Consider the following 13,670-nt stretch of genomic DNA (forward strand, 5'->3'; position numbering starts at 1 on the left):
GTTTACTACCGAAGTTTATCAATAATGCGTGCTTTGGGTTCTCCTTCGTGTTAGCACGCTGAACGGAAGGTGCATGTTTATCTCCCACCCTTGACGCAGGTTTCATCGCCAAGCGCCGCGAATTTTCTATTCGCACGTGTGTTGCGAAACAGCCTGCATGCAGCTACCATAACGCAGTGCAAGTGTAAAATTTGCATGTGGTTGAAAGCCTGCTCACGCCAGGACGCTGCGCTCCCCCTTCTCTCGCACACATAAGAAACCGACCATCTCACGTAGCCGACGGAATTCGCCGGTTACGAGTAGCGTGAGGATGGCGCGCTGATGAAGGTTCTATGTTCTATACTACACGTGCTACAACAGCCGGTAAACTTTTCCCGCGTATAAACAGTCTGTGTAGATTGCCGACAGCTTTGGGGCAGCGCACAAATGCCGAAGATCGAATCACCGCTTACGTTCTACGAGGAGGCATGCAGGTACATAACACTACAATTGTTTGCCCGGAAACGTACTCACTGGAACGCTGAATGCAGCTTAGCAAAAAACATACTCGCCAAAGAACATTTCCAACACAAGGAGATGCTAACACTTCGCCTTCGTTCGCGTGGAAAGCAGTGACCAGCATTTTTTGCTTCTTGGAGAGGCCGGCTCTTCGCAATCGGCTCGTACATGTAGGGAGTAAGGTATAACCCCCATACAGGTGATCTTGCACGCGACAGCGACAAGCGAGGCGATGGCTGTCTCGTTCACTCGTCGCCTGCAAGCCGAACTCCACGCGAGCGACGGCTTTGGGCGTCGACTTCCCAGTATGAGGGCAGCCATATACGCGCCGCAACTAGCTAGCGTGACGCATGCTTTCTCAATTTAAGTTGATGTATTTGACAGGCCGCCATTGGAATCTGAACCTGGCAACGTTTAACGTTAGAACGCTATCTAGCGAGGCGAGTCTAGCAGTGTTATTGGAGGAATTAGAGGGTAGTAAATGGGATATAATAGGGCTCAGTGAGGTTAGGAGGACAAAAGAAGCATATACAGTGCTAAAAAGCGGGCATGTACTGTGTTACCGGGGCTTAGCAGAGAGACGAGAACTAGGAGTCGGATTCCTGATTAATAAGGAAATAGCTGGTAACATACAGGAATTCTATAGCATTAACGAGAGGGTGGCAGGTCTTGTTGTGAAGCTTAATAAGAGGTACAAATTGAAGGTGGTACAAGTCTATGCCGCTACATGCAGTCATGATGACCAGGAAGTCGAAAGCTTTTATGAAGACGTGGAATCGGCGATGGGTAAAGTCAAAACAAAATACACTATACTGATGGGCGACTTCAATGCCAGGGTAGGCAAGAAGCAGGCTGGAGACAAGTCAGTGGGGGAATATGGCATAGGCTCTAGGAATAGCAGAGGAGAATTATTAGTAGAGTTTGCAGAACAGAATAATATGCGGATAATGAACACCTTTTTCCGCAAGCGGGTTAGTCGAAAGTGGACGTGGAGGAGCCCGAATGGTGAGACTAGAAATGAAATCGACTTCATACTCTGCGCGAACCCTGGCATCATACAAGATGTAGACGTGCTCGGCAAGGTACGCTGCAGTGACCATAGAATGGTAAGAACTCGAATTAGCCTAGACTTGAGGAGGGAACGGAAGAAATTGGTACACAAGAAGCCAATCAATGAGTTAGCGGTAAGAGGGAAACTAGAGGAATTCCGGATCAAGCTACAGAACAGGTACTCGGCTTTAACTCAGGAAGAGGACCTTAGTGTTGCAGCAATGAACGACAATCTCATGGGCATCATTAAGGAGTGCGCAATAGAAGTCGGTGGTAACGCCGTTATACAGGAAACCAGTAAGCTATCGCAGGAGACGAAAGATCTGATCAAGAAACGCCAATGTATGAAAGCCTCTAACCCTACAGCTAGAATAGAACTGGCAGAACTTTCTAAGTTAATCAACAAGCGTAAGACAGCGGACATCAGAAACTATAATATGGATAGAATTGAACAGGCTCTCAGGAACGGAGGAAGCCTAAAAACAGTGAAGAAGAAACTAGGAATAGGCAAGAATCAGACGTGTGCGTTAAGAGACAAAGCCGGAAATATCGTTACTAATATGGATGAGATAGTTCAAGTGGCTGAGGAGTTCTATAGAGATTTATACAGTACCAGTGGTACCCACGACGATAGTGGAAGAGAGAATAGCCTAGAGGAATTCGAAATCCCACAGGTAACGCCAGAAGAAGTAAAGAAAGCCTTAGGAGCTATGCAAAGGGGGAAGGCAGCTGGGGAGGATCAGGTAACAGCAGATTTGTTGAAGGATGGCGGTCAGATTGTTCTAGAGAAACTGGCCACCCTGTATACGCAATGCCTCATAACCTCGAGCGTACCGGAATCTTGGAAGAACGCTAACATAATCCTAATCCATAAGAAAGGGGACGCCAAAGACTTGAAAAATTATAGACCGATCAGCTTACTGTCCGTTGCCTACAAAGTATTTACTAAGGTAATCGCAAATAGAATCAGGAACACCTTAGACTTCTGTCAACCAAAGGACCAGGCAGGATTCCGTAAAGGCTACTGAACAATAGACCATATTCACACTGTCAATCAAGTGATAGAGAAATGTGCAGAATATAACCAACCCTTATATATAGCTTTCATTGATTACGAGAAAGCGTTTGATTCAGTCGAAACCTCAGCAGTCATGGAGGCATTACGGAATCAGGGTGTAGATGAGCCATATGTAAAAATACTGGAAGATATCTATAGCGGCTCCACAGCCACCGTAGTCCTCCACAAAGAAAGTAACAAAATCCCTATAAAGAAAGGCGTCAGACAGGGAGATACGATATCTCCAATGCTATTCACAGCATGTTTACAGGAGGTATTCAGAGGCCTGGAGTGGGAAGAATTGGGGATAAAAGTTGATGGAGAATACCTTAGCAACTTGCGATTCGCTGATGATATTGCCTTGCTTAGTAACTCAGGAGACCAATTGCAATGCATGCTCACTGACCTGGAGAGGCAAAGCAGAAGGGTGGGTCTGAAAATTAATTTGCAGAAAACTAAAGTATTGTTTAACAGTCTCGGAAGAGAACAGCAGTTTACGATAGGTAGCGAAGCACTGGAAGTGGTAAGGGAATACATCTACTTAGGGCAGGTAGTGACCACGGATCCGGATCATGAGACTGAAATAACCAGAAGAATAAGAATGGGCTGGAGTGCGTTTGGCAGGCATTCTCAAATCATGAACAGCAGGTTACCACTATCCCTCGAAAGGAAAGTGTATAACAGCTGTGTGTTACCAGTACTCACATATGGGGAAGAAACCTGGAGGCTTACGAAAAGGGTTCTGCTGAAATTGAGGACGACGCAACGAGCTATGGAAAGAAGAATGATGGGTGTAACGTTAAGGGATAAGAAAAGAGCAGATTGGATGAGGCAACAAACGCGGGTAAACGACATCTTAGTTGAAATCAAGAAAAAGAAATGGGCATGGGCAGGACATGTAATGAGGAGGGAAGATAACCCATGGTCATTAAGGGTTACGGACTGGATTCCAAGGGAAGGGAAGCGTAGCAGGGGGCGGCAGAAAGTTAGGTGGGCGGATGAAATTAAGACGTTTGCAGGGGCAACATGGCCACAATTAGTACATGACCGGGGTAGTTTGAGAAGTATGGGAGAGGCCTTTGCCCTGCAGTGGGCGTAACTAGGCTGATGATGATGATGATGATTTTACTGAAAAAGGATCATTATATATTTCTGAAGGTCTTGCACTAGGTTCTTATTCTTGCACGTGTAAAATTCAATAGTTTGCTCGTTCCGTGCGACAAACAGTAGTATTCGAGTTATGTACGTCCAGTTCCGGCTTCGCACTATTGGCTAGTCGCTCACAGCACTTCCGCGCGACGAGCGACGAGTTCTAGATTTCTAGAAACGAGCGATCGAGCGACAACACCGAGCGATCTGTTCAAGCGACGGTCCGTTTTGTCGCTCGAAGTCGTCGCCCGTCACCATCGCGCGCAAAATCGCTCTCGTGGGGTTTGGACTTAACGCCGAACTCCTCAGATAAACGCAAGCTCTCGAAATTTTCCATGACCGTCTCAGCAAAACAGCACTAAACTACCTTGCACCGTGCTTCGTGTGTAGCGGCAGCAGTGGGTCCGAACCACGGAGGAAGAGATTTAGGAGGTGAAACCCCCGTCAGCGCGAGCGAGCGCGGGCGGCCAAATAAGGTCACAATTGAATGCGCCAACGGGGCCGTATGCAGTGCAGTATGCAGCCATGCGGCGCGTCGTAGAAGCCGCAGCGACAAAAAAAAATGCAGCGCCCGGGCAGGCGGCTCCGGCGCGCTCTCCGGCCACTTCCTCCGTGCCCTCAATAGAGGTCAGGCGCGCGCGGCCGAACGGGAGCAACCCGCTCGACCGGTCGCCCTGGCAACCGAAACGGCCGCCAGGCGCCGCCAGCATGATAGTGGCTCCGCGGGCTTGTGTCCTTTTCTGGTCGCCGCAAACAGCGGAGTTTTCACTCCTAAATGTTTCTTGCTCCGTGGTCCCGACGAACACCATTGTTGACGTCACGAGGCGCGCGAGCTACCCCGAGTCTGCTGCTGCACTTTTCGTCGAAATAGAATATGTTTGCGCTTTCTTTCGCTCAATTTAGATGCGATATTCGAATTCAGAGGGTTGAAAACCACGACGTACTGCTCTTCACTCATTTTTTCTGGAAAAGCTTTCAGCTTCCCTTTAGGAAGTGTTTGACCATCCTATGCGCGGTGCCGGCGTGGCGCTAGCTCGGCAAGGAAGGCGTTGTCTACAAAATAGAGAAATCCGGCTTCATATACGAACAACAAGCAAGGCGTTTGCCAGCTTAAAAAGGCCGTCAGGGTAATAGTTCTCAAGTATGTACTATCTGCTAGCCTCAGCTTACACAAGTCACCTAAAACACTGGCCGCGATTAACCTTTCTGGCAGAGAACCATCCGATGCGACGACTTTTAGTCTTTCACCTTTGTGTGCGAGTCATGCGGGATTATTTTTTTTTTCGTTTTCTTCTGTTTCTTTCTTTTCGGGAGGTTGGGGGGGGGGTTGTTGAGGGGAATGCAGCGGGAAGGAATGGATGGTATAACATTACACGCAATCTGTGTTGTCTTTCGCCACACATGTATACTGACAAGGACGTGCGCCGAGTCTTCTGTCCCTCGATTGTGGACATTGCCGCACAACACTTCAGTACTTGCTGTTGGGATTTTCAACATTCAACAGTTGTCGCGATGTGCCGCTGTGACAACTTAACGTTGGTTGAACTTTACGATATCTTGTTCCCAAAAGGTCGTGCTTTCACTCGATACGAAGCTCACAAAGCTGTGCTCGAATTCTCGTCAACCGCGGGACTAGACTCTTGTCTGTAATGCTCGCGCTCTACGTGTGACCGTGTGGTGTGCAGAGGTGTGGCTTCCTTTTTCTTTTGCCTTCTCTTATCTTTCTTCTCTCGCCTCTTCTTTTCTCCTCTTCAAGCGCGTGGGCGTTTTGTCGTTTTAGGTGACACTTGGAAGCCCTATTTTCCTCTTCTTTGTGTTACTTGCATTTGTTTATAATAATAATAATAATAATAATAATAATAATAATAATAATAATAACGATTATTATTATTATTATTATTATTATTATTATTATTATTATTATTATTATTATTATTATTATTATTATTATTATTATTATTATTATTATTATTATTATGGAATACAAAACCTCGTGGGACATGGCGGCAAAAACGCCGACACGCTTCATCGCAACGTCGTCTTCCAAAGGGCCAGGCTGTATTGTGCTTCGTGCTTAAACGGGATAGTGAAAGGGCTTGTCAGAACCATTAGTCTTGCACTTTTAATTTTTGCGTTTACCCCATCCGCCACATTACTAAAATGTGCAGAGCAATTCATGCTAGTGCAATCGCGGCTGCAGTTGGAAACGGCATTCATCAGCGACCAACCCCATCAAGTTAACCCCGAAGGTTACCGAGAACGACAGCCGAGAGGGAACTCGTCGTTTAGAAGACGTGATCATGCAAATCTAAGCAACTTTCAGGTGTGCCCAGCGAAAGAGCAAAGTGGGGGCAACGAGTACGCAGACTTTCAGACGAATTACTCGCGCGTTAAGGCAGCTCCCTAGGGGATCGCGCGGCGGCGCGAGATCACTACTCGGCGCCGTATCTGGAACGCGAGCGACCTGTTGACGTGGCCCAGAATGCGGCGCAGTTCCCGCGGCGGGACGGTAAAGCTTCACGGGACAGTGCTGCCGCCCTCTTGCGCGCCCTTTTTTTGACGAGCGCCCAGCAGGGCGGCGCTGTGCGGCCGGCGATCGAAAGTGCTCGAGCGCGCGCAGTGGGAGCCGTGGGCCCAGAGAGTTGCCGTCGATTAATTGGGCCCCGGCCGCTATCGACCCTCTTCCAGTGCAGCCAAGATGGCGGCCGGCAACCACGGAGGCGCGCTCGCACCCTGGGCCCGACCGGACCTGCCGCAAGCACGCGACGCTGCGAGGGCCTAGATGTGAAAATAAATGTATCGCAGCTACCTCTGCGTCGAGGTAAGTGGCCGCACTCGCTTCCGTGGCCAGTGGCGCTCCTGCGAGGGTCCGCCGCCGGGCCACCGCTTGTTTACCAACAACCGTGTGCGCGCGTCATGGCAGCTCCGGGCGGCGCCCCCCACCCCTCCTAACTGCGAGCGCGACGGCAGCGCCGGGACTGGGCGCTTCCGACGGGCCCGCGCTGTCGCTCGAAACACCGCGCTGTGTGGCGAGAATGCGGTCCCCAAACGTACTTCCCGTTCACCTGTGACCGTTCGTTGGATCTCCTGTCGGAGGCTCCCTGCATCGTTCTGCTGCTATGGTGCGTGTAGCCAAGACTGACGCGCAAGACTAGGACGACCCAATTTAGCTTCTTTTTAAAGCTACTTCAGCGATGCCCTGTAATGCCGATTTGAAATGTGCGCCGCGTTGCGTTTCGACGTAGTTCTACGGTAATATGTTCTCGTGACAAAGCGTCTAATTTTGTCTGGGAGACCGGCCACACGGCACCTTGCCTCAAACGTCGATGCAGTGGTCTTTCGAAACACTGAGCCTAATCTTGGCGTTTGTATGAACTCGAGTATCGACCTGCGGTGTGGCGTTGCGAGACGACCCCGTTAGGTTAACCTCTCCTCAAGAAGAGCATATCTGTGAAGAAGCCGAACCTAATTATTTAAGGGCGCAGGTGTAGAAGCTTGCTGATCGTAACGGTCTGCTGAGGGTCGGCTTAGAACATGCCTAAAAGACCGGCCTGAGGTATTTCTCACGTGACTTTTATTGTGAGCTATCGACAACATTTAACAAATGTCGTGCGTTGTGGCAAGGAGCCGACGCAACGAGAAATAATTGAGCTCAGTATTCGAGCTGGGCACGTTTACCTGCACTTCCCTCGTGCATTTATTCCAAACACAACAACTTTCGCCATAGAGTCAGCTGATAACTTCAGCTCACACGTAATAATGCTAACAACATGCTACTTATTCCTAATTCACTAAGGAGCTTCAGGCTGAAAGCTTCATAGATAAACTGCGTAAGCATGAGCCTCAGTGGGCTCACACGGCCCAATATCAGTTTGGAGATTCTGTCGTTTCGCCCTTGCACAGCTTTTATACGCCATTTCTTTCCGGTGATGCACTCAAGTAAGTAGTTGTTAGCGATACAGTAAATAGGCGTTGTTGATCGCAGAAACAACAGTAGTGAAGCAATGCAAAGACCTCAAACTTGTTTCACGACTGTGTTTTGCATTTACTGTAGTGATCGACGTGATGGTGCTGTCTATGAAACTTCAGTGTTGTGTGCATGCTCAATGATGATTCCTGTTGAACGATAGAGTTTGGTTTTGGCCGTTCGGAAAGAAAATGAAGCACTATGTGTGTTTAAGAAAGCCGTGCAGTTCTTAAAACCGCGCTTCATTCGCAGTGGTGCAAAAAGAAAGAAAGAAAGAAAGAAAGAAAGAAAGAAAGAAAGTATTGGAAGCGACATGAATGAATGTAAGAATGTTCATATGTCAGCGATACAGTTAATCCTAGTCTCGTAAATATAACACATAATTGTTTCGCTTAAGCACAAATTCGTTAGCTCAGCTCTTGAACCACTTCATTACAGTTACAACGGTGGGGTATTACTAAAGCTTGTTGCTGAGCCAGTTGGTTCATTAGTTAAAAACAAAGGTTACGGCGCTAGGCAGACGAGGACGAAGTGAGACACGAACGACATATACGGATATGTCGTTTATGTCGCTTGTGTCTCACTTCGTCCTCGTCTGCTTAGCGCCGTAACCTTTGTTTTTAAGGGGTATTACTGTTGCGTATGGTGCATTCTGATGGTTGTGTATTTCAAGTGTTCGCAGCTGAGAGCACTGCGTGCTCGGTAATAAAACAACGGCAGCGACGAAAGCAGCTAAGCCCGTCAGATAAGCGCGTAGGCCAAGACGCACCCCGCCGCGGTCAGCGATCAGTGCCCGCACCCTATTGCCTCCGTGCACCGCGACCTTCTTGGGCACGGCACAGCACTGACAGCACTGGTCGCGGCCCCCTGAGTGCGGCGTGCCACTGGAGCGCAGGTGGTGATCCTGCTGCTCCTGTCGCACGTGGGCTGGAATGGGCCGTCGTCGCCGCGCGTGCAGCCCTGTTCGCGGGCGCAGTCGCGCGTGGCGCGCCAGCTGGTGCGCCGCAAGGTGACAGCCGTGCTTCAGCGATACCGCGTCTCGCTGGGGCCCGAGTGCCCGCTGCACCCGAGCCATGACCTGTTCTGGTGGCCGGCCGGCCTGATGGCGGACGAGGCGCCGACCACCGAGCCGCAGCCGCAGCCCAGCTGGAACTGCCCCATGTGCGGCCGCTCCTTCTTCTGCCACGAGAAGCTCACCAGCCATTGGGACGAGGAGCACGCGCCCAACCTGCCCCCCAAGGTGACGCCGACACTCTCATTGGCCACGTGCCAGCTTTTCTCGAGCGAGCTTTGAAAAAAAAAAAAAAAAAAGCTTCGCCGCGCATATACTGGCGCGGCTTAGCCAGCACGTGAAAAGTTGGCAGAAGGCACAGCCGTCGTAGCGGTGTACGGTGGAGAGAGAGAGAGAGAGAGAGAATGAAGAGGAAAGGCAGGGAGGTTAACCAGATATGAGTCTCCGGTTTGCTACTCTACACTGGGGAAGGGGGATAGGGGTTAGAAAGATGACAGAGAGGAAAACGCAAAAAGAGGGGAAAAGAAAGAACAACACGCACATGGAGACACACACACAAAAGGCCGGTGGAGCTTTTGCAGTATGCCAATACACTCAAACGACTTTGGACCGGTGTGGACGAAATTCCTCGTCCGGCTTTCACGCGGCCTCGTGCTTGTGATCAATTATCGCGATTGTTTACATTGCATATACAGCGTTAACGTACAGTACGTGGCTAATAGCGAGACTGCCCGCAGTTCCTATGATGCGCCACAATCTTGTTTTCGACATTACATTCCGCGCGGTACACTGCAATCGTCGTGCCGCCGAGGAACCGCGACTGCCATCTTCTCTGTATCTTGCATTGTGCGTGCATAATATCTGATAGATAAGCGGTCCGTGAAAAGCGACAACTACAGAATGGACGTTGTTAGAGAATAATGTCGAGCATACTATATACAGACAAATCGGGAAAACGCCGTCCTTTCTTTGTCAACGGGCTGGCGCAGGCCGACCGGGGGGTGTGCTTGGCCGACTACTGCGACATCCTGCGTTGCGATGTCCTGGGACCCCGGCTGGCGGCCGCCGAGCGTGCGTCGGCCGCTGGATCGGCCGTCGCGACCGCCCTGCAGCCCGACAAGCCCAAGGAGGTGGCGCCTGGCGGCCGCTGCGGCGAGCCGCCCGCCGACCATCCGCGCTGCTCCTGCGACCAGAAGCACATGAGCGCCCTGCACCAAAAGTGCCGGGTACGTGCGCCTGCGATGCTCCGTGGCTAAGCACTGAATTACGCAGTCAGAGCTCTTCCGCACTGTGGATTCGAAGGCGACCGCGTTCACGTTTCTACTCCGATGGGTTGTGCTATGTAGCCTCCCGATGTTTTACAGGACGATCATCTTGTATTAATGATTCACCAGCCGTTGTGCAGGGTCACAGCTACACCCTTCGGTGTGTGGTAGTTTTGTTCTTCTTATTATTTTTGTGCGTTTTTCCATATGTCCCGTATTTGTCCTGTTTAAGTCAATTTCATCAGTACCTTCTCTGTGTATCGGATTCGTTAGTTTCCTTAAGTATCCATTTTCACTTACCTGTATTGAGAAATTGCATACACTAGCCCGGTCCGCGGTATATAAGCCATTATAATGCCCGTCTCCTGTAAAATTAATGCCCTTCTCCTGTAAACTACTGCAAAGTAGTTATTCTACGGACTACAAAGGCCTCTTCGCGTAGCGTCCTCCTTTCTTTGCTCGGTCTGTGATCACAAGGTTACACTGAGCAGATAAATAGCACCAGACTCGTCAGTTTTGAAAACAAACAAAGTGTAATGAGGATGGTCAATGGGAAACCGCCTTTTCTTCGATAAACGCGCTCATAATCATAATAACAATCATTTATTGCACGCACCCACTGGAAAAGTTATACAAGAATGTATTTTAAAATGCGCCGACACCACTTTACGGTGCGTAAAGACTTCCCGTTCTCTAACGTTCTCCCCAACAAGTGCTTCGCGTTTAATGTTCACCGCACGACGAATCCTGCCGCCCACGGGAGCGGAGATCTGCGTTTCCACTGTCGCCGCATGGCGTTCAACCCGCCGTGGTTGCTCGGTGGCAACGGGCCTTTACTGCTGAGCACGAAGTCGTAGGTTCGATTCTCAACCGCGACGGCAGCGTTCTAACGCGGCTGGTATGCAAGAGCCCTCGTGTAGCGCGCTTTGAATACACGTTTCTAGCGGAACGTCCCAGTTACGCTCACATTTCACGCGCTCAGGCGTCTGCAGAGCATTGTATCGATTTCGCTTTGTTAACAAGCGCGTCTCCCAGAGACGCCGGCGGCGCGCAGTCAGCTTGGCTGTGAAACGACAAATAAACGAAGAATAGACGTGCACCGTCACGCTCCGCTCAGCCGTGGCGGAGCGTGGACAGCGCTGTATGCGTTCGGCTGCCGCGGCATGTGAGCGTTGTGAGGTCGCGCCGAACGCGTGTGTGCCACATGTTCGGATAAGCCGCGAGCCTAACGCTACGGCCATTTCTCATATAGCGCGTGTCGATTTGGGACGTTAGACCAGGTTAATGAGAGCATAGAGTTCCAATGCCCGAAAACCCCAACCTTGAGCCTTTTTTTTTTCCCACGACGCAGGCTCAAAGTCGCGCGCCTAATTACCTTGCTACACTCACCTCGAGCTGCACATGCATAGGTATACGTCAGATGGATGGAACTACCATGGCGCAATGCTTGGAGTACCCGATTTTATACCGAAACGTCACTACTTCGAAGCCCGCTGGAGTGCGATAATTCCTGTTACCGATGGCCGTCCTTTGCAGGGAACGTAGATGGAACTCACAAAGCTCTCCTCTGGGAGAAAGCGCTCGTCATACAGTTGCTTACCCCGTTTGCGACTAATATGACCTCTCTCACGAGTCACCAGCACGAACCAAGGGCTGAATTCACACAGCCTTTCGTTCGCAAGGGCTCCTTATGATTGGCCGGCCGCCTTCTCTAATAATATGTCCGGCATCAGTATATCGTATGGAATTTCAGAAGGACTTCATTTTGGCCTAGTTGGTGTTTACTGCGTATCATACTGACCGCAAACAAAGACAGGGTTCAGAAGGGTTTGGGTGCGAGCTAGTTGGTACGGATCATTCATATTTAAAACAGCGCCAAAAAACACGGACAAGGGAGGACACAGGACAGCGCTCGCCCTGTGTCCTCCCTTGTCCACGTTTTTTGGCGGTGTTTTAAATATGAAAGACAGGGACAGCGGAACGGAAAACAAAAACGACACGGGCGGTAAATTTCAACTGGTATATTCACGGCAACCCGTGGGCATATATAGACAGATAGAACATGCGCAGAACGCAGCAAACAAGAGCACTCATCAGCCTAGCGGGGCAACCAATTATCAAAAAAAATCTATTTCCGATTCAAACAACCTAATGAAAGTGTCACTAACACAGTCTTGGCCTTTCTTTTTTATGTAATATGGCTCCATCAGTTCGCGCGCAGTCTGGTCCTCGCTTCTTTCCAGAATCTTTATCTCCTTCAAAAGTGGTGCACAGGGGCAGGCATTGCAGGGCGCAGGCGTGTGCGCCAATTCATCTTTCGTTAATTTTTGTTCATGTTCCCTGGCTCGATCATTTAGGCACCGTCCCGTCTGCCCTATGCAGGACTTGCCACACGCCAGGGGTTTCGTACACGACTCCTACATTGCATTTTGTATACGGCTTGGTGTGGTTCTTGCCACAGCCTTGATTTTCTTTAGGATCACGGCAGAGCCGCGCCAGCTTAAAAGGGGCTGAAAAGACAAGGGGGACTCCAAACCTGCCTGCCACCTTCCTTAGATTGTGAGTGACCCTGTGAATATACGGTACCACTTCAGGTCTTGCGGTCATATTAGTCGTCATCACCCTTGCTTTGCTCCTAGAACCTTTTACCTTCTGCAGGAAGATTTCCACCACCGGTGTTACCATCGAGTCAGGGACCACTGCCATCTTAAGACGGGAAATATGATTGTCAAAGGCAAGCTGCATCCTGTGCACACATGACTTGCGGAGAGCCGATTCTAGACAAAGCATCGCTACTTCTCCTATTCTCCTTGTGTTCTCTTCCGCTGTCCCCGTCTTTATTTGCGGTCAATATAATATGCGGATGGAATTTGGCTTGCAAACCATTCTAGCGTAACATATTTCTTTTTTTTGTGTGTGTGTGTGTGTGTGTGTGTGAGCCAGCAGTGTCACTTCGAGCTGCGCTCGTCAACTATATTCGTACAGAATCCTCCGCAATGATCTATGTGCAAAAAGCTTGCCTCAAATTTTACCATTGTGACACGAACTTTGTAGCATTCTCTCCGACACTCTCTTTTCAGATCGTCGTACAGCAGTGCGTCATTGGACTGCTTTCCGTTCTTTCAGTCAAGGATTTCCAAGACATTGAAGGTCAGTCGCCATTATACTTATAAAATACTCATACTTCCGAAATGTCAATTGAGTGATGGATGTTGATAGTGTAGCCTTTTTTTCCCTTTCCCACAATTACACAAAAAAGAAAGCTTCTGTTCTACTCGCACAGAGCACAAATACAAGTGCTAATTTTATTACATTTCCTCCAGATGAGCTCAACAATAACATCTGCTCGTACCTCACCTGCAATAAGTACTGGGACGACTCCCTGAATGAGGTCAGTGGTGTTCGTTCCCCGTGTCAGAATTTTTGAAAGCAGTTCAGTGCCTACTTGTTCCCGAGACAGCAGTTGTCGTTTCACTTTCTTTTTCTTTTGTTTCAGGAGCGACGAGTTCCAATGCTGTTCAGCATGATAATAGGAATAATACTCGTCGGTGGCTTTTGCCTTTGCTACTACATTGTTTGGATACTTTTTGAGTAAGTATAAAAAACACTCACATCGTCTTTTTTCGTTTTTTTTTTTTTTTTGGAAGCCAACGTTTTTTTAGCTGACTTTAC

General features: G+C 49.4%; 1 protein-coding gene across 1 annotated transcript; it reads left to right on the forward strand.

Annotated features, from left to right (window-relative positions):
- The first annotated feature begins 6,443 nt into the window (after window positions 1–6,443).
- LOC142564748 (uncharacterized) lies at window positions 6,444–13,593 on the forward strand. Its single transcript, XM_075675932.1, has 6 exons — window positions 6,444–6,575; window positions 8,617–8,961; window positions 9,723–9,959; window positions 13,079–13,148; window positions 13,322–13,389; window positions 13,495–13,593. The coding sequence occupies exons 1-6, from the start codon at window positions 6,549–6,551 to the stop codon at window positions 13,591–13,593; spliced, it is 846 nt and encodes a 281-aa protein (XP_075532047.1). The 5' UTR covers window positions 6,444–6,548.
- The last annotated feature ends 77 nt before the right edge of the window (window positions 13,594–13,670 follow it).

Source organism: Dermacentor variabilis, chromosome 1 (genome assembly GCF_050947875.1).
Source record: "Dermacentor variabilis isolate Ectoservices chromosome 1, ASM5094787v1, whole genome shotgun sequence".
In the NCBI taxonomy this organism is placed as follows: domain Eukaryota; kingdom Metazoa; phylum Arthropoda; class Arachnida; order Ixodida; family Ixodidae; genus Dermacentor; species Dermacentor variabilis.